At 47.0% G+C, this 18298-nt stretch overlaps 2 protein-coding genes across 11 annotated transcripts in view; both read right to left on the reverse strand.

The window, feature by feature from the left end:
* SOS1 (SOS Ras/Rac guanine nucleotide exchange factor 1) overlaps positions 1-9823 on the reverse strand; it is a 64820-nt gene extending 54997 nt beyond the window's left edge. For 2 of the 4 annotated variants that reach the window (XR_005818594.1, XM_040553117.1), the window contains exons 1-2: positions 9673-9823; positions 1029-1154 (exon numbers count right to left, since the gene is read on the reverse strand). Coding sequence is in view for 3 of the 4 variants with exons in the window: in XM_040553117.1 (XP_040409051.1) it covers positions 1029-1154; positions 9673-9759 (213 nt within the window). In the remaining variant the exon portion in view is untranslated. Of the gene's footprint in view, positions 1-1028; positions 1155-6321; positions 6955-6975; positions 7199-8589; positions 9385-9672 lie in introns of those variants that run through there. The other 2 variants (XM_040553118.1, XM_040553119.1) reach the window with 2 other exon arrangements.
* Positions 9824-14211: 4388 nt separating this feature from the next.
* Positions 14212-18298, reverse strand: part of MAP4K3 (mitogen-activated protein kinase kinase kinase kinase 3) — an 81170-nt gene continuing 77083 nt past the window's right edge. For all 7 annotated transcript variants that reach the window (XM_040551067.1, XM_040551071.1, XM_040551070.1 and 4 more), the window contains 2 exons: positions 18071-18126; positions 14212-15610 (listed from right to left, as the gene is read on the reverse strand). In XM_040551067.1, coding sequence (XP_040407001.1) covers positions 15523-15610; positions 18071-18126 — 144 coding nt within the window. In that variant the 3' untranslated portion in view covers positions 14212-15522. The remainder of the gene's footprint in view (positions 15611-18070; positions 18127-18298) is intronic.

Genomic DNA, 18298 nt, shown 5'->3' on the forward strand with positions numbered 1-18298 from the left:
AGAGGGGACACTGAAACACCATTAGGTGTCAACATTCAAAACAAGAGGAAGGATGAAAGTCATGAATCTTGAACTCTTAGACAGCTTAGTGTGTTTTTTTTCTTCTTGCTTGTTTTAGTTTTGTTTCTTTTTTGGCTTTCCAGCATTGTTTTAATCAAATCTTTGTCCATAAGTTCTCAGCTCCTCAGCCCTCTGCGTACCTGTCAGAGCATTGCCTACACTTCTCCTCTTCTATACTTTCTTCAGAACGTGAGGAAGTTGCATCTTGTTTTGCAACCTAACCTGGCACAGCACAGCCGCAGCCCCCAAGGACTGGAAACCAACACGCACACTGCAAACAGAGTCTGCAGCTGGGCAGCAAAGTCTGCAAATCGTGGTTAAGCACAAAGGGCTACCAAGATATTCACAGGCTTAGAGTGAAACTAAATTAGGTTGTTTCTAAAATGGAACCTCTTCTCAAACGTCAAGCTGCTTTTCTGAGCAGAGGTTGTAAACCTTTGAAAAAAGGATCGTAAGAGAAGAGGCTTCCTTAGAGAAGAAAGAAGTGTTCCTCAACTCATTCTGAGAAAGCAGCTGAACTATTTTTGTTCAAATTTCCGGGGGGGAGTGTATCAGCCTGTATCACCATGCTGAGAAAGCAGCACGAGATCTCAGACGAAGCAGCTACAGTTCGCATGCTATCTCGGGGCGAGGGGAGGCAGCGAAAAAAAAAGCCTTTTGAAAGGAGCCCGTCAGCTTTACGTACAGAAGTTACACTCACCAGCTATTACACAGTAATGCGGTTCACAGAGACTGTTTTACTGGGCATTGAACAACAAATCCAACTGATGGGAAAATCACCTATTAGGTAACTCAGCAGGTTTTCTGCTGAAGGTTCTGTTACATAAACATACATAATTACTGCTTCTCTTTCTTATACCAAGTGATCCTTTTCACATTGTGAAATGATTACTATATGAACTTTTTATACAACAGCTCAAATGACATTGCAAAATGCAGATCAGATTTGTAATAAATATTCTCTGTACCTCTACATCCAGAAAACTTCTGGGCTGGGCTTGACACAGCATATTTAACAACTGGAGAATTAACTCCTCCACGTACTGTAACGCATCTTCAGTAGAGGAAAGTTTAGGATGGACTTGCACCTGAACCTGTACGAAACAGAAGAATCAGTCTTACTTTTTGCTCTTTCCCAAACTACATGCTTTAGTTGCAAAAAAAGATGACAAAAGAACGAGCCAAACAGTTCAGAAAAATCCAGTGAGAACTGCATGTGCGCTGAGCTCTATTAAGGCACACCGGACAGACAAGCGAAACACTCATTTACACTTGCTAGAAATACAAACCTCAAATACTAAACGTACTCAAATGGCTGTAAGTAATATTTAATGTCAAAAAACAGCTAATTAATAACGGTGTTCAGCAGTGCAATTAGGAAAACTCCTTAAATACTCTGCATAAATTCATCTTTCCACCCCAACTCTCACACCATTTGCAGAACACGCTGTAGACATGGGGTTTTGTCTATTTACAGCTCCCTGCACACCACTGCAGCTACAATAACAAGATCCAGAACTTTTTTCAAAGGCGGAGCACTATAGAAACAGCAAAGATTTCAGCAGTATTTAGCCTTCCAATTATTTAATTCATTGTCAGTCAGCTCTCAGTAAAAGAAGATACGTTTAGAAGTCTGTTTCTGTGCTCATTGTTTTGATGTCAGATGCTAGAATTAAAAATACTCTAAAAAAGGCCACAGTCATCCTGGCATTCAGAGGTTTTGGTCCCCATACATTTACAAGTATGTCGTCGTAAGCACCTGGGAATTCTCACTGGTGTAAACCCACTGAGGCACACTACTCCTTGCTCCTCCCAAGGGGTCAGGTTACCAACTTATTTTTCTAGACAGCCATTTGAACTGCAGCACAGCTTCTCTCTGTGCTTTTGCAGGTAACAAAATAGCACTGTTTTAGCCGGTTTAAGTTTCAGGTATGCAAAGCTCAGTGCTCCAAGAGCTTCAAACTGACAGGCAGTTTAATCTCGACCCTAAGCACTGATGGCAAATATTATGCCAGAGCAAGCTGACTGCTGACTTTCGCAACACATTTCAAGCCCCAATTTCATCATTTTACCATTCCCACCGCACTCAACTCAAAATGCCTCCAGTTCTCTCAGTCACCTCCAGAAGAGCTTAACCGCCTTAAACCAAACCCCAACAATCTGTCTCATCCCAATATTAAACCCACGTCTATATTCAAATTCTGCTGCCATAATTATTTAATTTCACAGCTGAGTTCTCATTCCTACTTGCAGCTATAGCAAGAATTAAATGTTATGAAGTTCAAACACGCAACAGCCTCAAATAGAAATCCACTTGCTTGCTAAGGCACTCATTAGTTTGAAAACTTCATGTCTGGGCACAGCCCTGGTGCTCACTTAGCTGCTGTAGAGAATTAAACGTACTAGATCAGGGGTTTAGTTACTTGCAGGTTGTGTACCTTGATCCACTAGGTCTTAAAGAATGCCTCTGAAGTTTGTTGCTTTTTTTAAACTTGAAAATACTGTCCGGAGAGGAGAACTTCTCCCCACGTGACTAATGAAAAGAAAAATGAAACTGTTGGGGTAATCGAAATACCAAGAACTCGGCCACGCACAGCCACGGAGTTTGTTTTTGGAGGTACCTGCGTAACAGCATCCTCAGCAGTCCCAGCTATCATTTACAATTCAAATACCGATGTCTGAAACACTGCACCAGCTCGGGACATTTTAACATCACAAATTACAGACCTGCAGAAGACCTCTCTTAAAGATGAGAGCTGATCCGAGCTGCCTGGAGGTAGCCGTCTTGATTTATTTTAAGGCAGAACTGAAAAAAAATCTCTATTACGTGAACCCTATGGGTTTCTCTAGCATTCTGTACTTGGAAAAGTATTAAATTACCAAGTCAATCAGGCAGTAAGAAATACAGAATAGGATAAAGCTGAGTGATGAAAACCGTCTCTCTTTTCTCCTTTTCTTAGAAAACAGATCATAGAGAATGGACTCGTCATACCCTGTCTGCCCGTAATTGTCCATAGGAGTAAGAACAAACAAACAAACACCACACCGGGCTGTGACCTGAAACATTACCCACAGTCAACCAAAACAAAGTCAACACCGATAACCTACTTCTAGTTCAGGAGATAAAGTTCCAAGCATTTTTCCTAAGCGTTTGTGTTTGGGGAGCAATTACACCGTGCTTCTCGAAGGCCACTGTCTGCTGGCAGCGCCGAGCTCTGCCTTAGCACAATATCCACCTCGGCAGAGAAAAACATCATGAGGTGCCTCCGGCTTGCCGGCACAGTTTATCTATATTAGGCAGGCAGTAAATAAGCTTCATTGCTACTTAAGTGAGATTTAGTATCATTTAGGGTTCAAAGTCAGACCAGCAAAAGCAAGAAAACAACTAGTCCGAGAGGGAAAATTACAGGACGGCCCAGTGCACAGCCATCACAGGAACGTGTAATTTGGGTATCTGCGCCCCGGCAGCACCTCGAGGCCCGGGCCAAGGAGCAGGCAGTGCGTTTGAGGGCACGCGAAGCCAGTCCCGAGGAGTTCATCAGCTGGGGCATGATGCAAGAGCCGGGAAGGCGCGGGGTTTGGTAAGGGAAGGCACCAAGCGAGAACATCTGCTACTGGGCGCCACCACGTGACCCGTTCAAAAAAAATAAATCAAAAAAATAATAAAAAAAGGAGATCGAGTTACCGGGGGGTTTCCATCCTTTGCAGAAAGTCTGCTCAGATTTGAAATGAAAAATTAAAATATTAATTAAAAACAAACAAGCAGGCCACCCTGCCTTATCACCCCTGAGAACAGTGAGCGCTGCGTGAATCCCACCAGCCCCCTTGCCAGCCCATGTCAGGAATAGGGGCGATAAAAACAGAGTAACAACTTCTGAAGTGTAGTGATGTTTAGATAAGATCCTTATCTAAGCATTTAACCTCTCCCTTAAATAATGACAGAACCCATCCCTTCCCTCCCACACACACCAAAACGTCTATCTCGTGATAAGGGGAATTACCACAAGAACAGCTTAAAAATCTTTTGACAAAAGCTTCAGTTCTGCAAGATAACCCAACAAATCCTAAGGGGAAAATACAATTGAGAACGGCTAGAAACCCCTGCCTCTAGAAACCCCTGCCTCGGTTTCACCATTTTCACCCAATTCTTTCCTTTTTTATTTAAGACATGCACTCCTTCTTCCCTTGATTTTTGGAATGGAAACAAAACCCACCAGGATTTCCTTTAATTGAAGACAAGCCAAGCAAGCCTTTCTCCAACAACTTTCCACGCTCTGTTTATGAACAGAGAAAGTGCAACACCTGCTTAAGAAAATTTGTAGCACTTCAGGAAAATCCTATGACCCTATGACTTGGCATCCCCCCACCCCCTTTTCTTTTAATAAAGTCAACAAGAGCAAAGAATTTCTATCAGGGCAACAGACTGGATGGCAACAGATTGAAAATGAGGCACCAACAAGCCTAAACTGTCTGAGAAAAAATCAGAGAAACAGAAGAACACCTCTCTTTAACGAACGACACAAAAATATCTGATCTTAACTTATAACCCTTAGCAACTTTTTTTATATAAAAAAATTAAACGTTTCTGATACAGCTTTTTCAAGCAGTAAACCAGAATACACACCTGTTTCTCATAGGAAATACATGAACTAGACCAAATCCAGAAAGAGGGCTGAGTCCAAGGAAAGCAGATTTTACAGCTCCAGCTTCCACAGGGGTTTTATTTTCCAGCTGGTCCAACAGAGCAGCTCCGAGGCTGGCCACAACATAATCCAAACCCAAGCCCAGACCAATATTCTGGGGTTTATCCTGCACTAAACCGGTGTTTGTTAAATTTCCTCTGTGAGCTTTCCCTTTTACCTGTTGTCAATCTGACTGGTACTGAACCAAGCTCCCTTCACAACAATTTTCAGTTACCCCTCCCTCATGCCTGCAACAGGAAAGGGTAATTCACGTTGAACGTGAAGCTAAAAAAAATCTCAGCCTCTGATGAAAGCTCTCCATCCTACATACGAAAGGCTGCAGAACAAGATAGAGAACCGCGTGCCTCCACGAGCAGCAGAAGCTTCAGAAAGGTGGATAACAGGAGGAAATCATCCTAAAGCCACACAACAAACCAAAATGAACAAGTGAAGCATCTTCTGTCAGGCAGAGAACGTCATTTCCATATCCAGGCAAGGATACCCATCTCCCGGGATTCTGGCACAAAGTCAAAGTATGAATCAAACACCGAGATGCACTCAGCAAACAAGCACGCTTCGCTGCCAAGCACAGGTACCACCGCACCGCGAGTTTCTCTCGGTGGCAGCTGAGGCACTTGTAAGAAAGCTGAAGGAAAAACATCGCGTTTATCACAGCGTCTGGAGAGTAAAATGGAAGAAGCTGTGATAAGACAGGCTGCAAAAGTAAAGCAAGCAAGCACTGCCCTTCCCTGCCTGCTCAGATAGCAAATGCTCTCCAGCTACCGGTGGGGGGAATCCATTATTTTCCTTGCACTCTAACATGGTGGGAAGAGGCAGGACCTCTGGCACCTCTCCCGAATCAAAGACCAAGCTGTTTTCCAAAACACAGGGCGAGACTCAACCGATTACGAGCGTTTCTCCAAACCTTCGAAATACTGAAGACAGACATGGAAAACACAAGCCTTCACAGAGAGCTTATTACATTATTAGAAGCAACCTGGTGGCAGGGCAGGCTTTTTTCTTTGCCCCCACTTGGGTTGCTCTGAGAGTCTTCGCTAACGTTACACCCCTCATTTTTACACAGCACAGCTTTTGTTAATCTGCCCTCGATGACTACAGAAGTACCGACAAGCAGCTGCTTATCGCTAAAGTACTCTAGGATGAAATGTTTCACGGACAGCTTGCATGAATGAGTGTTCTCATAGAGCAAACACCCCATAAAAACAGGGTGTTTTTTTTTTCTTGTACAACTCCACTGATACCCCGCAACTCTGCGGAGCTTACTGCACTTTTCTGCTGTTTACTGAATTTTTAAGGGATCGCTACGTAAAACAAGCACAGGGGTCTTAAATCCGCGCTTGAGCAACTTCAGGATCTTAACTTTATCCTCCGCAGCCATCAGAAGTACAGAGAATCCAGAGCTATCAAAACTTAAGGATGTCCTACATCTGCAGTGAAACTGTGCCAAGAACAACTACTGCTGCTCGTTACTCAGAATGGCAACTGGGCCGTCATCAGTTTAGAGAACTAGATAATTAAGTCAGGTAGAAATGTTTGTGTCAGCCACAGCTTCCCAAACCTTCTGAAGTCATTTCAGGAACTTCGCTTGTCTCTTTTGCTCCATGAAAGGCAGAAGAGATTGACTAGGCGATACACTGAGTATCTGGGAGCACACTGCCTGGAACAGTTCCCTTCACTGAAGCTGCAAATCCTCCTCAGCTGTCAAACCACTTCAATCCAATCATTCTGACCACAGTAAATTCCAAGAGCACCCCTCGTTAATTGCTCAACTGCTTCAAAACAACTCGAGGTATTCAAGTGGTGGTACTCCTACATCTGTACAGTAAGGAAGATGTTTTATTTCTCTAAATGATTCAACTACTGAAGGTAGCCAGCAATAAGGATGACACTTTCTGCAGTCAAAACCAACGTATCAGGGAAGAAGCAAGTCATAACTACACGGAGAAATTCCTACTGTACAAGAGTTATACAAGCAAGATGAAGCCCCAGGGAAAGATGTTCAAGAAAAACTATCCAAAAGGTTCTGATCAGAAGGAAGCGTGTATGTTCGCTAGCAGAAGAACACCAATGTCTGAAGAGAGATTGCTCTGCAGACGTCCCTTCCAAGCCTGTTTTCTGAGGCGTCCAGAAGCCACGTCTCTGTCTCCAGCCACCCAAGAGCTCTGGTGTTTCGTATGTCTTGAGTCCTCCGTCTTCATCGGCAGCATCTCACCTTCTGTCCATTTCTGCAACCACAATTTCCAACACCAGCTGACATTCTTACTTCCTTTTCTTGTAGCTCGTCACCAGGATTACTGTCTTTTGTCAGCAGCTGTGGGGCTCTGTGACACTCCTCTCCTGATGCTTCAAAGTAACAGTGACCAGGCAGAGAAGCATCTCTCACTACACATCATTTTCTTCCTAATTGAGTGCACTGGAGTATATCTTGACAGGATCTGAAGAAGAATGGGAAGAAAAGGGATTACATTATGATCTGAATGGTACAAAAGCTGCTTTTTACAAATGCAGCTGTTAAATGCAAAGACAGTGCACTACAGAGGCTATTGTTAAGGCCCATGTCTAATGAAATACATGGCACATGCTCTTAAGAATTTATTGACGTAAGAAGTGATTTATTCTTACTACATATGCCTGGTTTTGTTGTTTGATAAAAACATAGAATCAAAATAACCCGGTGGGAAAAAGAAAACCCTTTGCAATTATTCAACAAAGCCTATTTTTAAGAAAGTCATTCTAGCATTGTTGCTCGAGCTCCACATTAGAAGCCAACGTGAAGTTACAGAAGGGTAACTGCAGCCTTCCCCAGGAGCTGGGAAGGCTCCATCCTGGTATATGCGCTTCACCGACGTTAAATTAAACCGCCGCTCTCTTACTCGGAGATAATAATTCAGCGTAGGCCTCCCCAAAGCGTTAAGTCTCACTTGCAGCTATGCAGGAAAACATAACAATCCTGTCCGTGCACCTGACAGGTTTCAAGGTGGAGCTCGGAAAGCAGCCTGCTGCCACTACCTGAGAATGTGCTCAGCTAGTTGGGAGCAGGGAAGGAAAATTCTCCTCCAGATGCACATCGGCTTTGGACAACCTGACCCCGGCTGAGGGAGCGTGCTCGCTGGCAGTTTAGCAGACAAAGCCACACAGCACCGCTCTCCCTCCAGGCCAGTTCTGCCCTTTGACCTTGCTGGCACACGCTGCCACGGTCTCTATCTTACTGGTCCCACATGCAGGCTCCAGGGACAGTCCTGGTCTCTGGCTGGCAGAGCAAGGGGCAGGGTCTCAGACCCAGCCGCCACAAAGCTTTTCCTGAGTGAGGATGGATGACTGGCAAAGCACGCACGCTGCAATTCTCCCCATCCTACCTGCCACTTATGACAGGTTCCTTACGTTATGGGGCCTTTATCTAAAGGACTAAACGCCCTAGCCAAGATGACTTGTACCCATGTAAGTTAGTAAAACACCCTGTTTGGCTTCTCTGTTAACAAAGAAGCCATTAAGAAAACAGCTTGATATTTTCATCTACCATTTAGTTCCCCTGTAACTCAAGTATTTGGCTGTTCAGTGAAGCAGGTGACACGGACAGGTTCTCCATTTCTACGGGGACAGGAAGCAGCAGCAGCAGCCTGCGCTTCTGGAGCATGCTGGGCAATAGCCTGAGAGAAGATAAGAAACAGGTGGCGACCTCATGAAGAGCTGAGGTTAAGAGTTAACATCTGCTAGACAGTTGTGCGTTTGAGTGTCAAGCCTCCAGAACTAACTCCATGTCACTCCTGCTGTCCCCCAACCCGCAGCAAGGAATGGCGCACAGCACAGTGAAACCAAGACAACGTACCTTGCAGGGCCAGTTTGTCATCCCCTGTAGCTTGTCACCGCCGGCCTTCTTCGTTGACTTCAGACTCCAGAATTCCTCCTCTGCTTTTTGCCCAAGCAATTCATCCAAATCCCTCAGCAAGCATCTTTAATCCAGGGTGGCTCCACGACTGCCTTGCCCATTGGGATAAAATCTCATGCTTCAGATGTAGAGAGCAATTCCAATGTCTTCGCTCATTTTTGCCTTGAGATCCTCAGTCTACGTCCTCCTCCAGTACTCAGCACTGAGCCCGGCTCCAAGTTTGATGAATCCCTGCTACTCCATGGAATAAAACAACCTCCAAAGGAGCGAGCTCATGCAGTTTTGAGACCTTGGGTGGCTCCACTTTCCCCCCAGGCTCCAGTTGGGTGGCCGTCCAAGAGCTTGCAAGCAGCACAAGGAGCGGCCAGGCGGACAATGTGCACAGAAGTTTACTTTCAGAAAGAGCCTACCGATGAGGGATAGGCCGTTAGCACCACAAGCTATGGATGAGACAAGCAAGAAGACTTCCAAGATCTGGACGAGAGCACACCGCTGGAGACCTCAAAGAGCACGCCCAGAAAAACGAGGCAAGAGGAAATTAGGAAGAAATACCATACCAGCACGACTGCAGCACTTGAGATTTCCAACCCACACTGGGGGACGCAACAGTTCAGTCAACCATAGGAGCAAGTGCTTTGAGCAAAAGTCGCCTTTAACCGTGAGAGCTACGTAGACTTGTAAAACGTCGCCGTGTCGGACTAGGAAAGCACCGAGTGCAGTCTGAGCAGCAGCACCAGCCACCTCCCGCTTCAAAAGCCTTCTGCTTTCGAGCTCCGGGTGCACAAGTGGAAGAGGAGCCCCCCCCCCGCAAACAACACCCTCCTGAGGAGCCCCCACAATTTCCTCCCAGCCCCCAGACACCCCCATCCCCACCCCGAGGGCACCCAGCCCTCTCCGCTGGGTATCGGGGGTGGGGGGGCGCTCCAAACCCCCTCAGCACCCCCCCCAGCGCCGTGCCCGGCCCCCTCCTCCCTCCCGGAGCCCCGCGGCCCGCTGACAGACCGTGCCCGGGGCCTCACCAACCTTCTTGAGGGCGGGCACCAGCAGCCCCCGCCACTTGGGCGCGTTCTCCTCGCTGAAGAACTCGTAGAGCAGCGGCTGCGCCTGCATGGTGCCGCCGGGCCCGGCCCGCCGGGGGCCTCGGGCGGGCGGGGCAGCGCCGGGGACGCTAGGCCGCGGCGGGAGGGAGGGAGGGAGGGAGGGAGCGGGCGGGCGGGCGGGCGGGCGGCCCCCCCCCCGGCGCTTCACCTCACCAGGAGGCCCCGCGGCCTCCCGCCGCCGCCGCCGCCGCCACCGGCGGCAGGCCCGCGCGGCGGGGGGAGGCGGCGGAGGCTGCCGCATCCCCCCCGCACGGGCTCTCGGGGGTCGAACCCGCGGCGGAGCGGGAGGGGATGGAGGGAGGGGGGAAAGGGGGAGGAGAGGGGGGGGGGGGTCACGCGGCGCGGGGCCTCCTCCGCCGCCGGGGCGGGGTCGGGAGCGCGAGCGCCGCCGCCGCCGCCGCCTCCCCGCGCCTCCGGGCTCCGCTCGTCCGCCGCACGGCTGGAGGCCGCGGCGCGTGCGCGCAGCCCCCGCGGCCCAGCAGCCTCTCGGCGGGGGCCTCCGCCCCGGCGGCGTGACGTCACGCGGGGGCGCCGCCTCCCCGCGCGCGCGGGGTGCCGTGGGGGTGGCGGTGGCGGAGCCCCGTCAGGGAGCCTGGCACACAGCAGCGCCTGAAGCCGGCCCTGGCCGTGTCTGAGGGCAGTTACACAGACACCTCGGCTCCGTCAGGCTCAGAGCCATGTCCACCGCCCTGGGGAGCCTGTCCCAGTGCCCGACCACCCTCTGGGTGCAGAACCTTTCCCTAACCCCCAGCCTGACCCTCCCCTGTCCCAGCCCCATGCCGTTCCCTCGGGTCCCGTCGCTGTCCCCAGAGAGCAGAGCTCAGCGCCTGCCCCTCCGCTCCCCCCGTGAGGGAGCTGCAGGCTGCCATGAGGCCTCCCCTCAGCCTGCTCTGGGCTCAGCCACTCTCCTACATCTTCCCCTCCAGACCCTTCACCGACTTTGTACCCCTCCTTTGAACTCTTAACTTTCACGTCCTTCTTACACTATGGTACCCAAAACCACACACAATACTTGAGGTGAGGCCCCACCAGCACAGAGCGGGACAATCCCTGCCCTCGACCAGCTAGCAATGCCGTGCCTGATGTGCCCCAGAATGTGCTCAGCCCTTTCGGCTGTCGGGGCACACAGACTCAGAGACAACTTGCTATCAACCAGAGCCCCCATATCCCTTTCCACAGGGCTGCTCTCCAGCCTCTCATCCCCCAGGCTGTACATACAGCCAGGGTTGCCCCTTTGCAGGTGCAAGATCTGGCACATTTGTTGAATTTCATGTGTTTGGTGACTGCACAGCCCTCTAATTTGTTGTGATCTCTCTGCAAGGCCTCTCTACTCTGGAAGGAGTCAACAGATCCTCCTAATTTAGCATCATCTGCAAACTAACTTAGTATATGTTCGAGTTTGATCCGCTTCAGACTTGAGTTGTGCTGGGGGAGTCAATCCCCAGCAAGCATCTACATGTATCCTACTCGCAATGGCCCCGAGGCCTTGCTGCCTGCAGGCCACAGCTGGGCTCCTCACGGGCACAAGGAGACAGGTCCCATTTTGGGGTGTCTGGAGATGGTGAGGCAGTGTTACTGTGCCCCGGGGAGCTCTGTCACCTGTCATTAGAAAGATGCAGGCATCTCACATGTAGCGAGGTCAGTGTTCAAGCAGCACAAGAACAGCCTCAGGGGTAAAAAGTGGGAAAAAAGGCCAGAAAAAACAAAGCTGGAACATAAATGATGCCCTGTGGTGTAAGCAGGACAAAGTCCATGGTGGTGTGCAGGGCCTGGCAGGAGGGGAAGCAGGGCAGAGAGAGGAGGAGGGGGCTGGAAACCACAAGCAGATTCATTGTGCTCTGTTCTGCAAGGTGAGGAGCCAGGGACAGCCTGAGGACCAGAGGAGGATACAGTGTGCTGCTGCTGGGACCACAGAGAGGGAGAGAGATGTGGAAACCTTTGCAGGTTGCTGGAAGAATGGTTTAGGGCCAGCTTTCTAGCTGGAAGGAGAGTGAGGTACCCACACAGATTGCTTGGGCAGAGACTGTGGAGTCTCCCTTTTGTTTCAAGGGCTGGTCACGCACACACCTGTCAGGAATGGCATGCACGTTGGGAGGCTCACTTAATTAGTGTTTGTGAAGTGCTCTGAGGACAGGAGATGGTCCCGAGACGCTGAGCAGCACTTCAACATATAATGGATGGAGCTTCTCAGAAAGAGACATCTTTACCCTGCAGCTCCGCCTCTGGCGCTTCTCCTCCAGACAAATACTGCTGTCTGAAAGAGTCAGACTTCTGCTTTGAACATGCTGGGACCATGATGAAAGGAGGGGGTATTCACATCTCAGAGCTGTTTGCTTGGCCTAGCAGGCTGCTGGCACATTCAGGGGCGCCATCTCAGCATCTCGCAGGCTGCTGCACTCACCACCGTATGGTGAAAATTCAGTCTGTCAGCATTTAAATCCTGAGGCGTAGCACCTCAGCTGCTATCAAATATGTGCAGCGCTGGGTGTAAAATTACACTTGTGCTCTACTCGCCAGTCCTTCTCTGGAGATGAAGGCCCCAGGTTTTTGGTCTAAGGCTCCTAAATACCAGTAAATGACCTACAGCATCTCAATCCTTCAAACAGAAGAACACTGGGAAATGTGAGATACTGGGACAGTTCAGAAGTTTGGTGAGGCCAGAGACACCCCAGGTCAGAGCTGCCCCTCCACGCAGATCCATCAGCACCAGCTGCCTGCCTTCCTGCTCCTGGCTCCCAATGCCCATTTTAAAACCCCCGTTGGACAATGCTGGAGCCTGGGCAGGAAGGAAACTCTGTCTCCCACCTGAGCACCAAGTATTGCCCAAGCAGGCCTGACTTGGGCTGTTGGTGCAAGGCTGTGGTTGCTTGCTCGGCTTTCCTTTCTGCAAAGGAGCTGAACAACCCCACTTCTCACTTCTCTTCAAGAAGCTCAGTTTGAGGTGGGACCTAACCTCAGCCCCTGCGCTGCTCACAGCTTGGCTGCCAGGTTGGCGAGTGCTCTATCGCTCGGCCACATCGCATTGCACTTCCCCATATTAGCAACAAGGACTGATAGCTAGAAGCCAACGATAGCAGCCACAGTGGAAGGGGCTGGGAGGAGAGAGAAAACGGGAAGCCACTCAAGCTGCCAGAGAAGCTATTTGAACTAGCTATAGACAGATGTCTTGCTATAAGCTCATCTGGCCTGTGATTTGTGTTCCTGGCTCTGGCCGTGCTCCTTTCAGCCAGCCACACGCACATTCTGATCCCCATCTGACATCAAGGTAGGTGTTTTGGAAGCTCCCAGCGAGTGGGAAGCTCGAGGAAGGTTTCTGTTTGTGGCAATTGCAAATGTAGAAAAAGAGACTTTTTGCTCTACATGTTGCTCATCCGGGCTCCTGGGCTAAGCACAGGGCAGCTTCCCTGCTGAGCAGCTCTGTCCTGCAGGAGAGCCAGCTCTTCAGCACAGACCCCAATTCCTGCAAGAGCATAATCCCTCAAAAGAAAAAAAAAAAAAAGCAGGAACCCTTCACTTCTTCCTCTTATTCCAGTCTGGAAAGCAGCACATGGGAGCCAAGTTGTCTTGGCTGTAACAGTAAATTTGAGACAGCCTGTCCTAGCACAACAATTCCCTTCCCACTTCCCTGTCCTCCTTGACTTTGGTGATCAATTCCAGCTGCATCCCAGCATGCATCCTTGTACCAAAAATGCTCAACCAAAATAAAAACCATCTTCCCTAAGCTCCTGTTGCCTGTAGTTCAGCAGTGGCCCAAAAGTCCCAAACAACAATCCAGTGGGCCCAAGCTGCTGCAGAAACCTAAGAGGAGGAAGCAAGTTTAGGGAGCTCTCATTTGTACATCAGCCATACTGTACTTTGTTAAAATTTTGCTACTTTTCGCATGTTGAAGTGAAGAATAGTCCACAGGAGGGAGGATGGAAATCCCCCCTTGAGCAGCAGCAGTACAAATGTGCTGTGAAACACCCAGAACTTCTTGCCTTTTCTGAGAATTGAGCTTCTCTGCAGCAGGGCTGGTGTCACCACCTCTCCCACAAGGCGTAACTGAGGTTCAGTGCAAGGCGAGACATGGGGCCAGCAGAGCCAACAACTCATAGGCACAAAAACAAAAAACAACCCTGCTGAAAAAAATAAAAATCAAATTTCGCAACCAAGGGAGGAGGGGCCAAGTTACTGTAAGGAAAAAAAAAACACAAATAAGTTGGAATTTGGAAAGGTGTGTCCAAAACACAGATATTTGTTGCCTAAGGGGAAGCAAGAGTAATAATACCTACCCTCAAGTCTCAAGTGCTAGTCTAAATTCAGCAGACCTCCAGCAGCTTGATCATTCATACATGCAGAAATGCCCAGCGTCTGTGTTTGGCACAAACATTTAATAGCAGAAATCAAGACTATGTTCCATCAACAGATTTTAGTCTTATGTGGAAATTAGTGCAGGTGGTAATCTACTTGTACAACAACATGTTAAAAAAAGTTTATTTTACATTATATACATTAGGGAACATATTTCAAAGCATTACCAATCACAACAATAATGCAGGCCATAAATCACTTTAAATTTAGTTTGGTTTTAGTGTATATTATCACAATAAAATATAAAGAACATATACAAAAAAGGAGTCAAATGTGTGCATTTTGCTAAAACTTGGCATTTACATACTCCATTGGAAAATAGCAATCAAAAATACTTCTGATCAAAACTAAGTTCCTGTGATGCGTAGTAACCATTGTATTGTTTGAATGAGGTAGTAACTAAATTATTTTGGCCATATGTTAACATCCTAAATTGAAAAAAAAAAAGTGTGAAAATGGTTATAAGGCCAAAAAAAGTCAAAAATGACAACATCTTTGAGCCATTTCCACAATGTGGAATGTTGCTGCTTTTCATTGTGATATGAAACTATTTAGTAAGATGAACAGTAATACTAATTTTTATCATTGTATACACTAATAATTCAAACACACCTATTGCAGTGTTACAGGAAGGTACCACTAGTCTGGGATTGACACCCATCCAGGAAGTATTGTTTTCAAGCATAGAGAAGTAATCGTAAAGAGTTTTAATTAAATATAAAAATACAGGTGTTTAACTGGTTTGTTTCACAAAGAAAACTACCCGAGTAAACTTAAGGAAAAAAAAAAAAGGGAACTGTGAAGCCCAAGTCATATCCACAAAGTCACAGCTTACCTTTGTGACTAAATACATCACATCTCAATACGTTGTGCAAACATGAACACCAGTGTGTTGCATCAAAATTAAAACAAGATTGTAATCTGATTACAGCCTTGGTTACAATTTCTAAAAGTTAGGATTTATTTGTATTAGTAAATTACATATAATAAAATACAATAGTGTTGTTAAATGAATTATATTTGTTGCTAGCATCCCACTTTATAATAAACACACGACAAGTCTTTAAAATAGTACCCCGATTTCATTTTTGCATCCTCAGTGACTTTTACATCTGTACAGGTAAGACACTTGTACTTAACAGGAGGACTACTATCTACAAAAAGTCAGTGTAGGTCTTCAGCACGAAGTTTCACTGAAAAATACTGCATATGTACAAAGATTACATAACAGTAAATTAAGCACTTCTGTGGTATCTTAATGCTTATGTGTCCATACCACAAACAACTCTCGTCTTTCTCTCATGCCACAATAAATTATAAAGTAACTGAAGTCGGGTTACTGCAGCTTTTGTGCAATTTCAGCCAGCCATGATCGCTGCAGCAGGAGTGCTATCTTGTCATGGTGAGCTGCCGTGCGCTGTTCTCAGTAACTGTTCTCATGCCCTGCCAGGATATATAAATTGCTGTTGGCTGTTGGGTTGTCTGTTGGCCTACTCTCCAGCACCACGACCCTAAAATGAAAGTAGAACAGCAACAAAGTCAAGTTAACCTTCACTTAAAAACAGCCCTGGATAGAACTGCAAATATTCTTTCCCAGCACCAATTTGTCCACCTGATCAGAGATTGTTTCTCTTTCCCTGGAGGGCCTGTAGTCCAAAACCCACTCAAATCTAGCTCAGGTTGCTGAGAGTCTTGACCAGGCAAGGTCTGAACACCTCCACAGATCTCTCAGTCTCTCTGGGCTGCTACTCAGTGTTTTACCACTCTCAGCATGATACTATACCCCCACTTTTATCCAGCTGAAACTTCCTTTGCTGCAACGCATACCTCTCAGTTCTTGTCTTTTCAGCAGGGGCTTCTGAGGAAGGTCCTGCTCCATCACTCCCTACTGCTTGGGCTTATGCTTCCTTGGAGTCTTGCAAAGCTAACCCCTTAAACAAGTCTGCCCCTTGCCATTGGACACGACAGATGACCAAGGTCCACTCTTCTGTGAGCAATTTTAGCCTGTCCCTTAGCCCGTGTAAGCTATCTATGGTCCCTAAATCCACAGAAACTTCCTTCCAAGTCCCAGAGACACTAAAAATTGTGAGCTGAGAGAATTCTTCAAGAATGCATCATTATATGCAGAATTTTCTCTTGTACTCGTTTCTTGCCACCCACTTTTGGCCAACATTGGAGACAGGACACAGAGTTAGATGGATCTCTACTACCACTGCAAAGGCCTTAAGGGATATCCTACATCAGACTACTCTCTTCAAAGGAGAGAAGTCAGCAATCCTAAGGCAGTTTCACAAACTATTTGAGATGTTTAATCAGGCAAGAACTGCTAAAACCACTCAGTGTACCAGGGTGTACTGAATTCTTCTCCACAAACAACCCCCAAAGAGAAGGTAGGCTGTGAGAAATCCATATCCAGCTATTGTGGATTCACCCAAAAAAAGGTTGCTTGCTTCAAAACTAATGCTCTGCCAAATGTGCTCCACAAAGGGAATAACACCTCATGCCACAAGGGATTCCCGGCTCACCGGGAGAAAATAACATGCCAGCTTTCATCACACTGATGCCAGGTTTCTTGGCTTCTCAGAACCCCAGTTCCTACGAACTGCCTAGGAAATGACGTGTTACTGGCAAAGGTTTCACAGCTCAAGCACAAAATGTGACAGACCTGCAACCAAAACGAGGTCTGAAAAATTTGCAATTAGGCTTTATTGCAGTATGAAGTCTTCAAACATTGTCTCAGATTTGGGAGACTATTAGTGCAGGATGGAAATAGACGGAACAGTGCTTGGAGAAAAGGACATTTTTCTCCAAGGCAATGACTTGCAATGTCATGTTCCATTCTGAAGCCAGGCTTGTTTTTAAATTGAGCTGTGCTGTCTCTCAACAACTGAGAAGTGACACAATAAAGCCGAGCTCCATGCACACCTCGCTGGCACAGGGAGAGTAAAACCCTCAGGTCAGAGATGAGTATTGCTTACAATTACTCATTACCAAAAAGCTACCAGGTATTGCACCCCCAGCCAGCAAAAACTGCCATGAGGTAGGTAGCTGACAAAGCCACAGCACCATTCAGTGCCGCTGACGTTAGAGGTAATTACAGGGCTGCGCATCAAGCTTGGGCAAACAGAACACGAAGAAAGCCTCTGGTTGCTGCGAAGCTTATTGGTAGTTCCACGATGCAACAAGAAAGTGCGTTTCCTGCAAGTGGCATAAGACAGGCAATTCTCCAAAATCAAAATCTGGCTTTGCACTGCACATGAGTATGTTACTGGTGAAACCACCATGTCAGCATGCACTCCCCAGAAGACAGAACATCTGCTGCTTTCATGGCTGCTAATGAAGTACAAAGTTCGACAGCAGGGCAGAGAAAGTTGAGGAAGTCAGTGACACTCCTAAAATAGCAGTGACTGACTGGGCAAGCTTATATCTGATGGGTCAGACAGACACAGCATTTGTGTCCTGCAAAAGAAACACCAAAGAACAGCTACGCTAAAAATTATGAAGAGCTCTTCAAGACCTGGGCTGTCTTGTTGAGAAGACAACCGTTAGAGCCCCTTCCTGAGGGAGAAAGTTAGACATCTAAATTTATTATTTTATTATTTTTTTGCATTTTTCTCAAGAGGTAGATACTGATGAGCTACTGCAGCAGAGCATCTGAAAGTAAAGATTTCAACAAGTTAAACAAAAGAATTATGGTGCAAAAAGGAAGACACTCCTGGAGACTGTAACTGCAGCCAAGTACAAGCTTCCTACTGCTGCTGAGTACTTCTAGAAGACCACACTTTCAGAAGATATTTTTTTTTCTTTGGAAGAAAGAAGTAAATTTAAAAGACTGAAAGGTGGACATGTACACAAAGGAACGAATAAGATGGCTAGAAAAGGAATCGCAAGAAACAAGCAGAAAGACCTTCCACAAGGTAGGAGGAAAACATTCTTCTATTTTAGCATGCCATGCTCACTTCTCTTCATACCTGTCAGATCCCAGAAGCCTGAATATCCTTGTATTATCAGAAATTTCTTGTGTGATCTAGACAAAAATAAAACAAGTATTTACATGTTAAGTGCACATTTTTATTTTTAATTTTTTTTTTAAATCAACCTAGAAAAAAGAATTGACTATGACTGATGTTACCCATTTATTGCTCATTTAAGGTAGCTAGAGAGTTCAATGCAACTATCAGTCTTGAATGAGATCTAGG

Source organism: Cygnus olor, chromosome 3, assembly GCF_009769625.2.
Source record: "Cygnus olor isolate bCygOlo1 chromosome 3, bCygOlo1.pri.v2, whole genome shotgun sequence".
NCBI lineage: Eukaryota > Metazoa > Chordata > Aves > Anseriformes > Anatidae > Cygnus > Cygnus olor.